General features: G+C 41.0%; 1 protein-coding gene across 1 annotated transcript in view; it reads right to left on the minus strand.

Moving 5' to 3' along the window:
* Window positions 1-17,484, minus strand: part of COL14A1 (collagen type XIV alpha 1 chain) — a 143,459-nt gene that overhangs the window by 83,281 nt on the left and 42,694 nt on the right. The window contains exons 13-18 of the mRNA XM_070942037.1: window positions 17,033-17,172; window positions 12,470-12,596; window positions 10,780-10,919; window positions 8,642-8,774; window positions 7,819-7,890; window positions 6,329-6,471 (exon numbers count right to left, since the gene is read on the minus strand). Of these exons, the coding sequence (XP_070798138.1) occupies window positions 6,329-6,471; window positions 7,819-7,890; window positions 8,642-8,774; window positions 10,780-10,919; window positions 12,470-12,596; window positions 17,033-17,172 (755 nt within the window). The remainder of the gene's footprint in view (window positions 1-6,328; window positions 6,472-7,818; window positions 7,891-8,641; window positions 8,775-10,779; window positions 10,920-12,469; window positions 12,597-17,032; window positions 17,173-17,484) is intronic.

A 17,484-nucleotide genomic window follows, 5' to 3' on the forward strand; every position in this document is an offset into this window, starting at 1 on the left:
TTTATTTCAGCACTGCATGCACGGACTGCTTAGTTTCAGTTTCAATTCTCTGCACAGACTCAGAAGCTGCAGACTAAGACATGCCCTGGCACCAGTCTGCCTCAGCTCCCATTGGCTGATTTAGTTGCTATGCTATTCATTGGCTGACCTTGTTACCATGTCTCTGCCAGTTTATGAATAATCTGACAGATATGCCATAACTTCCAAATGCGCGCTCACATTTTAGATTCTGGGCGAACCAGTTGTTATAGTATGTGAGGCCAACCTCTGGTCTGCAATACTGCATTCTAACCTTTGTGCCACCATGGCTCTTAGTATAAAAATCATTCATATAAAATCATTCTCTCTCATAGCATACACAAATGGCTCTTGTACAAAGAAACTCATAATCATGCACCCACAAAATGTTCCCCTTTCTTTGACCAACCAAAACACAAAATGGAAGAATAACTAGAAAGGATGTATAGAAAGGAAAGTAGAAGAAGTAGTTATACAGGAAGAGAAGGAAAGAGAAAGTCAGAAAGCTAGATGGTGAAAAGGAAAGCAAAAAGACAAGAGGGAAGGGAAGTAAAACTAGAGAAATCCTCTTTAGCTATTACAAAATGGGTGAAAATTCACTGAGAAAAGTAACTACTCTAAAGAAATGTCTAACTTTCAAAGGCTTTGAGCAGAGATATTAACAAATATTTTGCATATCCATCCCACTCCATTTATTTCCATAAGTTTCTTATCTTCTGAGCAGTGAATATAACACATCCCTCCTCCATTTACAAGTAATTATGTTGAGAGAAAAACAGACAGTAATGAAAGTATGCTATGAAATTAACTTGATATTCAGAGGAGGAGAGAAAAAAATACTTTATGCAATGACTTCCTAGGTCCTTTATTTATTGAACATACTTCCGAGAGATTTGACTTGACTTTAACCTGTCTCCTATGCCCCCAAAATCCAAAGATTTGAAACAGCCACCAAGAAAATTCAACTTTTCTTGTTGGCATCAAATAATGGTGGTGGAGTTGAGAAAAAGGCCTCTCTCCCAGATTGTAAAACTGGGCAGGTTCTGGTGAGACAATGCTTCTTTCAAATAGTTGTAAGAGGGCTACGCATGTGTAACCTTTTTGAATTGTGTCCAAAAAATAAGTGAGGGACCAGTGAAGCTGTTGTAAGACAGAACCAGGCGGGCTGAGAAGATTGAATCAAAAGCTTGGCCAGAATTCAAAATCATTTTATGGTCCATAGTATCTGTAAATCTTTCAGTCCTTGTTCCCCATTGTAATTTCCTTCCAGCTTTCTCATGCCCAACTGCCTGAAATGCTTTCATCTATTTATTTCATGTCTCCATCAGAGAGATTCTTAAGGTGGATAGCAACCATTTGCGAAGTATTAAATCAACAGATGAAAGCAGACCGTACTCTTGATTCATAATGATTTCTCTTCTAAGCCACTAACATTTTTTCTATCCTCGCTGTCCCTATTTCAAAACAAGTCCCTCTTTTTTTTCAGATGTCTTCTTAAAGCCATGGGGTTTGGATTTAACCCATTGAATCCTCACCCCTAAACAACCCAGAATTAGTAGGCATAATGTTATGCAATCACATTCATTACTGGCAAACTTGGTCACGATGGGGTTGCAAACTGGGAATTCTGGGAGTTGAAGTCCACTCATCGTCAAGTGGACTGCAAGTGCAAGATTTTTCATTTGGAGAACCATGAAGCAAATTGGGTCAGGTCTATGATGGGTGGCACAGTAAGTGTTAACTCACCATGCTCTCCATGTGAATGGAGAATCCCACACCACCTGCTTGCAAGAAGGAAAAGGGGGTTGTTGAACTTTGTGTCCAGTAAATGGCACAAGACACCACCCTATCGTCCATTTGGAATCTAGCAGAAGAAAAGTCCTCCTCAACTTTTCATATCGACCCTTTGATATTTGCCAAAGCAACATGTCCCCACCTTCTTTATTACAAATAGTCCTCAACTTACTGCACAATCATTTAACAGATTTAACAGATTAACAGAGTTGGAAGGGACTTTGTAGGCCATCTAGTCCAACCCCCTGCCCAAGCAGACCCTACACTATTTCTGACTGAGGGCAGTCCAGTCTCTTATTGAAAGCTTCCAGTGATGAAGCTCCTGCAACTTCTGAAGGCAACTTCTGTTCCATTGGTTGATTGTTCTCACTGTCAGAAAATTTCTCCTTATTTTCAGGTTGAATCTCTCCTTGTTCAGTTTCCATCCATTATATCTTGTCTGGCCTTCAGTTGCTTTGGAAAATAGGTTGACCCCCTCTTCTTTATAGCAACCCTTCAAATATTGGAACACTGCTATCATGTCTCTCCTGGTCCTTCTCTTCACTAGATTAGCCATGCCCAGTTCCTGCTACTGTTCTTCATATGTTTTAGCCTCCAGTCCACTAATCACCTTGGTTGCTCTTCTCTGCACTCTTTCTAGAGTCTTTCTATAGTGTGGTGACCAAAACTTGATGCAGTATTCTAGGTCTTACTAAGGCTTTATAGAGTGGTATTAGTAGCTCACTTGATTGATCCCTTTGTTAATGCAAGTTAGGATTTGTTTAGCAACTGTTTGAAAGGTATTGAAAAAGTGACTTCCAACTGGTTCTCCCACCTATGACCATTGCAGCATCTCCACAGCCACATGATGAGACTTTGAGAACTTGGCAACTAGCATGTATTTGCGGTGGTTGCAGCATCCCAAGGTCATGTGCTTCTCATTTGTGACCTTCCAAGCTAGCTTTTCATTCATTCATTCATTCATTCATTCATTCATTCATTCATTCATTTATTTATTTATTTATTTATTTATTTATTTATTTTCACCAAGCATGTATTTTATGACAGATATAAGTGTAAACATAATTATAAATACATGAAAAGGATATGAAAAGAAAACATTAGGACAGGGACGGTAGGCACGCTGGTGCACTTATATGCATGCCCCTTAAAGACCTCTTAGGAATGAGGTGAGGTCAACAGTAGACAGTCTAAGGCAGCGGTTCTCAACCTGTGGGTCGCGACCCCTTTGGGGGTCGAACAGCCATTTCACAGGGGTCGCCAAAGCCCTCTCTCGCCCCCCCCACGCCTTCACTCACCCTCACTCTCTGCTCTGTTGGATCGCCAGCCGTTTGCTTACCCTGCCCACTCCCAATCTATTGCTGCCTCCGGAGTCCCAGCTGATAGCTAGAGGAAAAAAAACTGTTTAAATTCTTGCCGCGGGGCTTCAAAGGGCCGCCCTATAGCCAGTGGTGCAGCCGAACCATTTGTTAAATTGCTGGCTTGCCCCGCCCCTCCGCACCACTATTTATTGCCAATAAATAGTGGTGGGCGAGGGGTGGGCGAGCCAGCAATTTAACAAATGGTTTGGTGTTTTTTTGTAATTTTATTGGCCCACGGAGCTTCAGCATAGGTTAATTAGCCCTGGATTAGATCGGCTCCCGACCCTCAGCTGATTTGCTCTCAGCTGTTTTGCTGCTTCCTTGCAAAGAGTCCTGGAGCAGATTTTTTTCCCCTAGCTATGCTGAAAAAGGAAACTGAAAGTAAAGCAGGCTGTTGGGTTTGCTGTTGCTGCAAAGTTGGAAAATTAGGCAGGCAGATTTCTTTTCTTTTTCCTCACCAAAAAAGGTAGGTGCAAACAATGGGAAATTTAGGGAAAAAGAGGAGAGTTCAAGATTTTAAAACACAAAAGAAAAAAAGCTCTATTTAACTAGGGAATTGTAATAATTGAGATACTATTAATTGTATATTGTGTTGAAAGCAGAAATGGTTAAGTTGTGGTTTGGAGGAATATATGGGGGAAATTATTTGGTTTATTATTATTGGTAAATATAATTAATTGATTTGTAAGAAATTGGATTGCATGGAAATAATTGGAATATTCATGTTCATATTGATTAATATACAAAAAAGGTAGTTATATAATTAATTGATTTATATTAAAATGTTGAATTTATATTAAACAACTGTAATATTACATAATTAACCAATGTGAGGATGGATATAAAAATAGATGACAATGGGAAGGGGTATAATATAGAATAGAAAGGAAAAATTGAATTTGATTAAGATTAGAGATGAGGATGAAGGGTAATATTGGTTTTTTACAAAAATAGATGAGGAATAAATATGGCAAAAAGGAAATATAGAAATTGTAAATTTAATTGAAATGACTAAACACTGTTTAAATTTATGAACCGGCCAAATACTCTGTTCAAAGAAAATACATTGTATGTTTGTATGTGTGTTTCTAATTATTGTTATTTATTCATATTTGTTCTCTTTTATTCTTTAAAGTTTAATAATTCATTCTTTATCTTAATATCTTTATATTTGTTTGGGGTTGGCTTTCTTCCCTTTCATCTTTTTTATTGTACAGCAATCTTTCTCCTCAAACCTACCACCTCTCTCTTTTCTTTCCTTACTTTCTCTTCCTCCCCCTCTTCTCCTCCCTACTTCCTTTCTCCTTCTCCTCTCTTCCTCCCTCTCTTACCCTCACTCCTACTCTAATTTCCCTTCCCTTCCTTCATCCCTCTCTATTGCTGTATCCTTTTATGCATATGGACTACTCAGAGGGCTGAAAAAGTTATTTCTGACTGGTCCTCGCACTTTTGACCAGTCCTCGAACTTACGACTGTCCTCACATTTTACGTTTTTGCCCTATCTTGTCACCATGGTGAAGAGAAGCAGTTGTGAAATGAGTGACATGGTTGTTAAGAATGCTACAATGGGCATAAATGATGACCAGTCATAAGTGCGAAGACCTGTCAAAAGTGCGAGGACCTGTCAGAAATCACTTTTTTCAGCCCTCTGGGTAGTCCTTTTGTGCATATGGACTACTCAGAGGGCTGAAAAAGTTATTTCTGACTGGTCCTCACACTTTTGACCAGTCCTCGAACTTACGACTGTCCTCACATTTTACGTTTTTGCCCTATTTTGTCACCATGGTGAAGAGAAGCAGTTGTGAAATGAGTGACATGGTTGTTAAGAATGCTGCACGAGCATAAATGTGAGGATGGTCATAAGTGTGAGGACCAGTCAAAAGTGTGAGGATCTGTCAGAAATGACTTTTTTCAGCCCTCTGAGTAGTCCCTATACACATAGCCATGGCCACCCGGTCACATGACCACATAGCCACGCCCACCCAGTCACATGACCTCCAAGCCATGCCCACAAAATAAGCCACGCCCACAGAACCGGTAGTAAAAAAATTTAGAACCGACCCCTGGTTGGGGGTCACCACAACATGAGGAACTGTATTAAAGGGTCGCAGCATTAGGAAGGTTGAGAACCACTGGTCTAAGGTTAAAGTTTTGGGGATTTGGGGAAGAAACCACAGAGTCAGGTAGTGCATTCAAGGCGCTGACAACTCTGTTACTGAAGTCGTATTTTCTGCAGTCTAGTTTGGATCAGTTTACCATGAGTTTGTATCTATTGTGTGCTCTTGTATTGTTTTGGTTGAAGCTGAAGTATTCATTGGCTGATAGGACATTGTAGCAGATGATTTTATGTACTATGCTTAGATCAGACCGAAGATGGCAAAGTTCTAAATTGTCTAAGCCCAAAATTTCGAGTCTGGTGGCATAAGGTATTTTGTTGCGAGCAGAGGAGTGGAGGACTGTTCTTGTGAAATATCTCTGGACTTATTCGATTGTATTAATGTCTGATATTCAGTGCAGGTTCCAGACAGATGAGCTGTATTCAAGAATTGGTCTGATAAAAGTTTTGTATGCCCTAGTTTGCAGTTCAATATTACTGGAAAAGAAGCTACGCAAGATTAGGTTAACAACCTTTAATGCCTTTTTAGCAATGCTGTTACAGTGAGCTCTGGCACTTAGATCATTTGAGATGAGTACAAGCAATACTTTCCTACAAGCAAAGTCAACGGGGGATGCCAGATTCAGTTAGTGATTGCTAAATTCACTTACCAACTGCAGTAATTTGCTCAATCACCATGGCAAAAAAGGTTGTCAAATCAGGTGTGGTTCACTTAACCACCTAATTTAGCAACGAAAACTCTGATCCCAATTATGGTTGTAAATTGAGGACTAACTATATAGTCCTATTGATTTTAAATTGCAAGCCCAGGGGCCTAGTTAGTTTTTGGCTTATGGAATTGCAAAATGCATTGGATATTGGTGGCATATATCTTTTTATATAGATAAGTAAACGATACTAGCAAACTGAGGCTTACATTATGCAGATAATTGATACTTATCAAGGGGAGAATGTTCCCTTTGATTCCAAGTTACGAATAATTCTTTAAAAGTCCAAGCTGAGCTTTCAAACCAATGATCTGTCAGGCCATCATCCTTACCGTTTCCTCCCCATGACCACCGTCAGCCTTCATATATGTCACCCTGAACTGGGAAACACTGAGGTCCGTAATGTCCCATTTGACTTTCAAACTTGAGGTAGTTTCATCTTCGACCATGAGATTTTTTATTCCTGTCCGAAAGACTACAAGAACGACAAACAGCTTTAAATCTTTTGAAGCATCCAGTCTGGATATCATTTCTTCCCCAGTTAACTATTTTACAGCAAATTATAAAACACAATCATTCTAAGAATACAAAAATGTTGCATCTTTGCTCAGAGTAAAAGTAAAGGTTTTCCCTGTCCAGTTGTGTCCAACTGTAGAGGGTGGTACTCAGTGGTGGGTTCTGGCCAGTTCGGGCCGATATGACGTCACTGAACCGGTTCTGTTTGTTCGGGAGCTGGGCCGTCCCGCCCACCCCCGCATTATTCTTACCTTTTATTTGGCCCCACCCCTAATCTATTCGCTGCCTCCCGAGTCCCAGCTGATTGGCTAGAAGGAAAAAAACTGTTTAAACTCTTGCCGCGGGGCTTCAAAGGGCCACCCTACAGCTGATCAGTGTTAAAAGGCAGTATGGTGTAGACCAGTGCACTCCAAAAACAAATGGGTAGACCGGTGCCTCCAAAAACAAATGAGTAGACCGGTGCCTCCAAAAACAAATGAGTAGACCGGTGCCTCCAAAAATAAATGGGTAGACTGGTGCCTCCAAAAACAAATGGGTAGACCAGTACAGCTCTGCAAGCAGTTAAAAGCCTGGTAGACCAATATCTCTGCTAAATCCTAAAGAATTATCACATGACCATCAAACCACGCCCACATATTAAACCACACCCATAGAACCGATAGCAAAAAAATTTAGAACCCACCCCTGGTGGTACTCATCTCCGTTTCTTAGCCAAGGGAGCCAGCATTGTCCAAAGACTGTTCCATGGTCATGTGGCCAGCATGACTATATGTCAACGCACACAGAACACTGTTACTTTCCCACCGAAATGGTAGCAATAGCAATAGCACTTAGACTTATATACCGCTTCACAGTGCTTTACAGCCCTCTCTAAGCGATTTTACAGAGTCAGCATATTGTCCCCAACAATCTGGGTCCTCATTTTACCGACATTGGAAGGATGGAAGGCTGAGTCAACCTTGAGCCTGGTGAGATTCAAACTGCTAAACTTCAGGGAGCCGGCAGTCAGCAGAAGTAGCTTGCAGTACCGCATTCTAATCATTGCACCACAACGGCTCTTAAGTGGTACCTATTTATTTACTCGCATTTGCATGCTTTCGAACTGTTAGGTGGGCAGGAGTTGGGCAAGGAACAGGAGCTCACCCCATTGCATGGCGCTTGGGTCTTAAACCAAGACTGGCAGCTTTCCAGCTGACGAACCCTGCATCTTTAACAACTGAGTCATTGTAACCCCTTGCTCTGAGTAATGTCAACTAATCACCTCTTGACTTACATATGTGTTCATTTTTAAAAATATATTTTGTACCTGCTGTTGTAGGCTCAGGAGTAGTAGTAATTTCTGTGGTAATGGTAGTTACTTCAGTAGTCAGTATTTCAACTGGGGGGGAAAAGCAACAGACAAGCATGTTTTCAGACAAAATTTCATACTTACAATAGCTACTATATATTTCTTGTATAGGTTTATCTATATGGTACTCTGATGCAGAACATTGCGACTGGAGAAGATAAAGTCAGGTTGAACTGAAATTAAAGCAACATCTGGATTAACTGGCAGAGTTTTAAAAGAAAGAACTCTGGGTGGAGCTATACTAGGAGGGGAGGGTTGAGTTGTTTCCAAGGTTATCAAATTTCACTAATAAAGGAGAATATTTGCAGCTCAGGATTGACATGAGGGGTCCTTGGTGCTCTCTCAATCCAGAATCCCCCAATCAGCCATGAAACATCCCTTCAGATCAGTAGTGGGATTCAAATCCTGGCACTATTGGTTCGCTATTGGGAGCACAAGGGCGCACTTGCTTGCTTCGCGAGTGCTTGGCGCTTCTGTGCATGTGCAGAAGGTTCTGTGCACGCGCAGAGCGTTTTTGATGATGTCTGGGAGGGTGGGCGGAGCCTCCCGACGCCGCCACTACCAGTTTGCCCAAACCAGGGCGAACCGGTAGCAACCCACCCCTGCTTCAGATGCAGTAGACTACATTTCAGTAGCCAAATGAGCATAAGACATTATTCTGTACATCAGGACTTCAGGTAAGAAGACAGAGGCACCAGATACTTCTGAACGTTGGCTTTTTAAAGTAAAGTATATACTGAGAAATATATAGGAAGGATAACCATAGTATTTCCCATCTTACGTGTGCTCCCAAGTACAGCAACCACATCACTTTCACTTTCATCATCAAAGAGGGCCACCAAGGACACCTCATATTCCATATCGGGTAGCAAGCCTTCGATCTCATAGGTGTCCACATCTCCACTTAAGATGATCTGAAACAGATAGAACAGGAGATTTAGAAGACAGAGAGGTGAATTATACTCCTTTTGGAACCTGCCCAGGGATAGTTAGAACTGCAGAAAAAAACAATTGCTACCAACCTGCCTTCCATTGAGGACCTGTATACTGCATGAGTCAAAAAGAGGGCTGTGAAAATATCTACAGATCCCTCACATCCTGGACATAAATTGTTTCAACTTCTATCCTCAAAAAGATGTTATATGGCTCTGCACACCAGAACAACAAGACACAAGGACAGTTTTTTCCCGAATGCCATCACTTTGCTAAACAAATAATTCCCACAACACTGTCAAATAATTTACTAAGACTGTATTACTATTCTTCTTCTCATACTTACTAGTATCTATCTCTTCTCACTTATGGCTATATCCATGTTGCTTGTATCTTTACAACTTATATTGTTTTTATTGTTTCCTAGTATGATTTGATTGCTTATTAGTATGACTATCACTAAGTGTTGTATCTTATGATTCTTGACAAATATATTTTATTTTTTCTTTATGTACACTGAGAACATATGCACCGAAGACAAATTCCTTGTGTGTCCAATCACACTTGGCCAATAAAGAATTCTATTCTATTCTATTCTATTCTAGTCTAGTCTATTCTAGTCTAGTCTAGTCTAGTCTAGTCTAGTCTAGTCTAGTCTAGTCTAGTCTAGTCTAGTCTAGTCTAGTCTAGTCTAGTCTAGTCTATTCTATTCTATTCTATTCTAGTCTAGTCTAGTCTAGTCTAGTCTAGTCTATTCCTAACTCATTTTCCACATTCCAAACACATTGATAAATGTTCTTCACATCTCTTGATGAACTAATTGATCTACATTTAATACCAATTAAACATGCTCATTCTTCATTTAGTTCCTTTGGTTGTCAACTCCCTAAATTTGTGCTTATTTATTATTTATTTATTTATTAAACACATTTATACAGCTGCCCAATTCACACATAGGTGATTCCAGAATTTTTTTAAATTTTTTTTTGCCATATAATAAAAATCCATTTTAAAACAAAACCAATGCATAACCCCAGAGCAGCAACAGCACAATAAAATCAGTCACTCGATCAGCTCCAGTTCCATTCATAGTCCGCAGGACCACTGAAAAGTCATGTTTTAAAGGCCTTTTGGAAAAGCAACAGGGTGGGGGGCCAACCATACCTTGGGAAAAGGTGCATATACTTGTGCAAATATTCCTTGAGCCATTTTCCCGAAAAAAATTCTCTTGGCATTGCTTTGGTTTCATAAGAATCTGAGCAGATGGGTTTTTAAATAGAATAGAGCAAAAGAGAGCCAGTTTGATCCAGTTCTTGAGACAACACACTACAAAATGGGAGACTGTGAATTCTAGTTCCTCTTTAGGCATGAAAGCCAGCTGGATGACTTTGGGCCAATCACCAGGAGACCATGAGTTCTAGTCCCACCTCAGGCATGAAAGCCAGCTGGATGACTTTGGGCTAATCGTCAAGAAAACATTAGTTCTAGACCCACTTTAGGCATGAAAATCAGCTACATAACTTGGGGCTTGTCGCACTCTCTCAGCCCAATTCACCTCATAGGGCTATTGTTATGGGGAAAATAGGAGGAGGTATATGTGTTGGATACAGAATATTCGCCGCCTTGAGTTATTTGTAAAACTAATAAAAACAGGATACAAACAAATAAATAAATGGGCAATCAATTGCTTGCATGCTTTTCACAAATGTACTCATCTATTTTGTCATCCCAACAACGGAGACTCTGCTCCTCAAAATGCACAAAACACAGTCTATCACCAGCAAGGAAGCCTGACTAGGTGGCTCAGTAGCTAAGACACTGAGCTTGTCGATCAAAAAGGTCAGCAGTTCGGCGGTTCAAATCCCTAGAACAGGTGGTCTGCGTGAGCTAGATGACCTCCAAAGGTCCCTTCCAACTCTGTTACTGTTACTGATATAATTCAGCTTGCTATAACAAAGAGCATGTGAGGGCCAAGAACATCATTACCTCATCAGCTTCTTCGCCAGCCAATGGGATCCATGCTAGACGGTAAAGAGCCACATCAGAGGATGGTGGCTTCCAGCTTACTGTTAAAGTTTCAGTAGATACTTCAATAATTTCCAAAAATTCAGGTGATGGAACTTTCTCTGCAAGATAAAGAAAAAGAAAAAAAAAAAAACCAGAAGGATTCCAAATGTGTCTGGATCAAATTTTGTTAAGTTAACTTTGTTCCCTAAACATGATATCTGAAATTGCTTCCAACTCTATGGAATATAAACAGCTGCAGTAAACTTTCTACAGCATTTTTAAAAGTTTAACTGATTGGCCAATTATAACTGCATGTATTACTGTAGTAAAAACAATGTTCATGAAACAAGGACCGTTTACATCATCCTCAATTTCCAAAATTTCCATTGTTAAGCAAAACAGCTGTTAAGTGAGTTGTGTCCCATTTTATTACCTATTTTGCTACAGCTGTCTTCTGCAATTGCAAGCCTGAATTCTATATATTCCCTTCTGTTGGAATAAATTATTTGCATTTTTTCCTTTTTTCTGAAACCAGAAAGAAATACAGCAGAGAACAACAAAATCCTATTAATTGCTTTTTTTTATTTCTTCCTTGAGATGCTTAAAAGTTCTAATAAGTAATCAAATTATGTCTGCAATTTTTCTTTTTTAAAAAAAGCCTCTGCAATCAGAAAGTAATATCTATGTGAAGAACTTGTGAGGTGTTTGGCTGCATCTACACAATTTGTTCAGGGAACTGGCACAACATAACTTGACTTCGAGCGCCCTGTATTCAAATTTCTCTTTCTTCTGGTAGCAGACCAACTTTAACTACGATATTTGACCATGTTTTCATCTGCATTTGTTTTCAATAACATAAGATTTCCAAGCTGTCAAGTGTATAAACCGAGAGCTATAAATTCCTAGAATTCCTTTCATAAGAAAATATGAATAAAACCAAATTGTTCCCTCCAAAAGAGTAGAAGAATATTGGGACTATAGCTAGACTGCTTTCAAAAATGCAGCGAGACTTAGCAGTCCCAAAAAGGTCCCATATCCATCTGCACTCTGATTCAGGTGACCCTGAGGATACAGATCAATCCCCAAGTGGCCTCAATGATTCTCAGTGAACTAATTCTCCAAAGCACCTGAGGGCAGGACAAGAAGCAATGGGTGGAAACTAATCAAGGAGAGAAGCAGCTAAGAACTAAATTTAAATTTCCTGACAGTTAGAACAATTAATCAGTGGAACAACTTGCCTCCAGAAGTTGTGAATGCTCCAACACTGGAGGTTTTTAAGAAGACGTTGGATAACCATTTGTCTGAAGTGGTGCAGGGTTTCTTGCCTAAGCAGGGGGTTGGACTAGAAGACCTCCAAGGTCCCTTCCAACTCTGTTTATCTATTCTATTCTATTCTATTCTATTCTATTCTATTCTATTCTATTCTATTCTATTCTATTCTAATGACCAACCTTCAGAGCACTAATGACCAGATGACTGCAAAGAACACAACTCCTTCTATTCCACACCATTCAGTAGAACAGAAGAAGCTTCTTCGATGAGAAGCAAAATGTTTTCAAGGGGGAAAAAAAACCCAGAAAGTCCAGAAAGTTCCCTTTTGGAAAAGCACCTTTGGGACAACCATGACCTGGATGATAGAGAATCTCCATAGACATGCAGCGAGACTTACTTGTGCTAAAGCTGCCCGTGAGTGGCTCAGACTGACCCTCGCTATAGAGGGAGAAAACGGCTACAGTATATTCAGTGAGAGACGTCAAGCTCTTCAAAATATGTGCTGACACTTGATCAACTTCTTCCTGCATCACAGAGGCGACAGGAATGAGAAAAGTGGTTACAAATCCACAGCTACATGAGGATGGAAAATCCATAGCTACGTCAAGAAGAGAAAAGAGACTTTGTCTAATTCTTTAGCCAGAGACTTCTTCACAAGTGAAAAAGAAAACCCAGGTTAGATCCCAGGCTGCATCAATCAGTGACTTGGCAAATTCCCCACGTTCCCCACCTTCTGTTCCAGAAAGGAACAATCTGTTTGCTCCCCTTTAGCTAAATGGAAAGGAGGGGCAGAGAAAAGGGGGAAGGTGCCTACAGACTCTTCATCCAGGGATGGTTGGAAGCAGAGCAGTGGTGGGATTCAATTTTTTTACTACCGGTTGTGTGGGCATGGCTTGGTGGGCTTGGCTTGGCTTGGCTTGGTGGGCGTGGCTTGGTGGGCATGGCAGGGGAAGGATACTGTAAAATCTCCATTCCCTCCCCACTCCAGGGGAAGATTACTGCAAAATCCCCATTTCTTCCCGATCAGCTGGGACTCGGGAAGCAGAGAATAGATGGGGGCGGGGCCAGTCAGAGGTGGTATTTACCCTTTTCTAGGAACTACTCAAAATTTCCACTACCGGTTCTCCAGAACTGGTCAGAACCTGCTGAATACCACCTCTGAAGCAGAGTGTTATCCAAATCACTACGGGTAGTCCTCGATTTACGACCACAGCTAAGCCCAAAATTTCAGTTGCTAAGCGAGACAGTTGTTAAGTGAGTTTTGCCCCATTTAGTGACCATTCTTGCCATACTTGTTAAGTGAATCACTGCAGCTGTTAAGTAAGCAACATGGTTGTTAAGTGAATCCGGCTTCCCCATTGACTTTGCTTGTCAAAAGTTTGCTGAAGGTGATCACATGACCTTGGGACACACCGCCACTGTCATAAATACATTATGGCTTGGATTGTGACCCCATGCCCACCATGTTGCACATGTTTGCACTCCAATGGACATCACTGCTAGAAGGGCAAACTTGGCTGAACTTGTCAATTTCATCCAAAAGAAGAAAAGGAAGGAAGGAATGACTCTGCTGAATACCTGAGCATTTATAGGCCGGATGCCCTTCCTGATGTCTATGCAGAGTTCACAGCAGATGGGTTTTTTTCTGTGTGCCCTGGAAAAGAAATATCTGCTGCTCCCTAGGATCGAACCCTCAACCTTCCAAGTAGGTGATGAGTATCTTCTCCTCTAGGCCATCACACCACTCATTATTATAATTATTCCTTACTAAGCCTTAAAAAAACACCCCAAAGTTCTTCTCTTTCATAGCAGGCAGTCCCATAGCTCAGTAAAAGATGGGCATGAGAATGCAAAAATCGGGGTAGTGAGCATCCCCGCCCCACCCCCAGCATATACATCAGCTAGCTGGAATAGAGGCATTTCTTTAAGAAGGTATGAAGTGCCATTGGACTGTCCTGTTTATGTTAGCCACGCTATTTCTGATGAAACTCAGACGTTGGTCATCTTCCCAACAGCCATGGGCTGTTGGGCTAAGGATGACATCATCCACTACACCCAAATTGATTGGTGGTTCATCCTCTCATCAGGATAACCAGAAAGTGGTGGATTAGCCCTAAAGTTAATTGTGTGGGGCGATGATATCAGCATGATACAATCACCCTTGGCCCAGTTATTCAAACAGGACCATGATGTCAGAGACCATCAGTCAGCCTAATGAACTGAGGGAAAAAAAATAAACAGAACAACTCCAGGACATATGTTTGTTATTTTTGTTTTGTTTTAAAAGTGCCCCCAAAGGAATATATCTGTTTATGAGCCAAACAGCTGTTCCTCAATTTTCTTTAAAGTGGGTTATCCTACCTATCAGCTTCAGCTGATGGGAGGGGGAAAAATGGCTGCAAGTTAAAATGGACTCTGGGGAAAAAATATGCATTGGTTGTTTCTCAAGGGTGACATCCATGTTATAATGTTCTGGACAGGCCAGATGGAGATCTTATTCCCCTGGTCCAGTGGCCCCAAGCTTGCAATTCAAGACTTTCTAGTTTTCCTGACAGTTAGAACAATTAATAATGCTCCAACACTGGAAATTTTTAAGAAGATGTTGGATAACCATTTATCTGAAGTGGTGTAGGGTTTCCTGCCTGGGCAGGGGGTTGGACTAGAAGACCTCCAAGTTCCCTTCCAACTCTGTTATTCTATTCTATTCTATTCTATTCTATTCTATTCTATTCTATTCTATTCTATTCTATTCTATTCTATTCTATTCTATTCTATTCTATTCTATTCTAGTTAAATTTCCTGCTTCACGTAGGCTGGGAGAACCAGCTGCTTCAGTTATTAGAGGTGAAGATACCGTGTTTCCCCGAAAATAAGACCCTGTCTTATATCTTTTTGAACCCTGAAATAAGTGCTTGGCCTTATTGCCATGCGCTCAAAAGCCCGATTGGGCTTATTATCAGGGGATGTCTTATTTTGGGGGAAACAGGGTAGGTTGAGAGCTAGAAAGAAATCTAGCTTTTCTTTTTTTTTTTTTTTAAGAAAGCCATCTTTCCAAAAACAGAAATGCTCATAACTAGTACAAAGCATCGGAAGCATAAAGCAGGCCTCTTGTTACACCGTCAGAATAGCATCGCGTTGAAACTCACAAGGGTCTAGAAACAGGGGCAGCAAAGCCTGTTGCATCTTGTTACAGCTACAAAGATTCTTTACAAGCTGTGTCATGTCGAAATTCTGGAAAACCTCAGCCAATTTCTTGCCAGAGGAAGGAGAGAGCCAGACAAGCAGGGAATGGAGGGATGCGTGCCAAGGATTATAAACAAATGCTTATTGAAAAAGATGTAGATCTATATCAGCTTGGGATGAGGGGTTTGCACGGATGGAGTGTTCTCAGAATTGACAGCAGTGAGGACTGCCTTGGGTAGTAAGTGTTGTTCAGCCTCAGCAACCTAAGGATGTGTGGACTTCAACTCCCAGAATTCCCCAACCAGCCTTGAAGTCCACCTATCATAAAGTTGACAAGGTTGAGCAACACTGAACTAAAGCAAGGGTGTCAAACTCAATTTCATTGAAGGCCGCATCAGGGTTATGTTTGACACCCCCCCAAGGGGGGGCGCCTTGACATCACTTGTGTCAGGGGGCACCTGTGGTGGCCCGAGCTCTCTGCCAGCGAAAATGGCAGAGCGCTCTGTTTTCGGCTGGGACAGCCTCCTGCAACTCTCTGCCAGAGAAAACAGAGCTCAGGGGGGCCATGCACAGTCCCCACGAGCTTTGTTTTCGCTGGCAGAGGCGCCATGGGTCATTCCTTCACTGTTTCTAGGGCAGGTCTACGCACCCCATGAGCCGGATCTAGTCCATGGGCCTTGAGTTTGACACCGCTGAACTAGGGAGTCTAGGGTACCAGGCTTGGGGCCATTGGACCAAGGCAGTAAGATCTCCATTCTGGTCTGTCCATTATAAATATTTCAGGGATTTCACCCTAAAAAAACAGCGAATGCATATTTTTGCCTCTCATCAGCTGAAGCTCTATCACTATTTTTATCTGTCCATCCATCCATCCATCCAGCCAGCCAGCCAGCCAGCCAGCCATAATCCCAGAAGGCAAGAACAAACTAATTCTTTATATGCTGAGAAAAAACATGGACATGTCCATTTAGACATCAGTAGGTCAAGTTTCGTTTGAAGAAGGCTGCCTTTTTTTTTCTTAGCATATTATATAATTTACATTGAATAAAAAAAAATATTTAAAGGAAAGCACCTCACATCCTACATGACGGTTGATTGCAAAGCACAAAATTGCTTCACTGTGCCATTGCTGGGTAAGAGAATATGAAAAATGGGAGGTGGCAAACTAATGGCTTGAATAAAGAAGAGGTTTTTTAAATGAGCCATATTCAAAATATAACAGAAACAATGTATTTATATCAGTGGTGAAATCCAATTTTTTTCACTACCGGTTCTGTGGGCGTGGCTTGGTAGGTGTGGTGTGGCTTGGTAGGCGTGGCTTGGTGGGCGTGGCAGGGGAAGGATACTGCAAAACCTCCATACCCACCTCACTCCTGAGGGAAGGATACTGAAAAATCTCCATTCCCACCCCACTCTGAGGCCAGCCAGAGATGGTATTTGCCGGTTCTCCAAACTACTCAAAATTTCTGCTACCGGTTCTCCGAACTACTCAAAATTTCTGCTACCAGTTCTCCAGAACCTGTCAGAACCTTCTGGATTTCACCCCTGATTTATATAGGGAGTTCAAATTTCATTGAAGAGGAAGCCAGAAATGCTTTCTCAAACCTTTGAGATGGACCTGTTTACCTCATTTTGATAACTGTTCTTAACCAAAGAAGTTAATCTAACTGCCATTATATGAGTTATTGGCAGACTGGGGTGTGTGTGGAAATATTGGTTTTACATAATAGTTCTGTTTATAGGTTGTTCCTGTTTATTCTTTTAAAAATCTACTTACCTCATTGGTTTCAGTCCCATCTGTCTTAACGTACATAATGCGATAGCCTTTGACCTGTGGGGAAGCTGGATCCCAGGTTATTTTGGCTGAGCTGTGATCCACATTTGAAAACTTCAAATTTCTTGGCGGACTTAAAGGCACTTGAAAATAGAAATGAATCCATGTTATAAATAATATATTTGTTTTTCAGTCAGTTGACCTATTGTGATATATGGCTTCCAGATGACATTAATCTCCATGCAACACTATGGGTCTGATACAAAATCTGGTCATGTTCAATGCAGAGTCCACACCCAAGAAAGTTCACACCGTATGGATACTGGTGGGATTTTGAGTTATACGGTTTGTGTAAATATGCTAGACTTTACAGCAAACTGAACCCCCTTTATAGTGAACTTGTTGAAATTAGGATGAATTAGGCTCAGCAGAAATCCACTGGAAAAATAATAATA

The sequence above is a fragment of the Pituophis catenifer genome, unplaced genomic scaffold (genome assembly GCF_029215685.1).
Source record: "Pituophis catenifer annectens isolate HBS135680 unplaced genomic scaffold, rPitCat1.0.hap2 SCAF_3, whole genome shotgun sequence".
NCBI lineage: Eukaryota > Metazoa > Chordata > Lepidosauria > Squamata > Colubridae > Pituophis > Pituophis catenifer.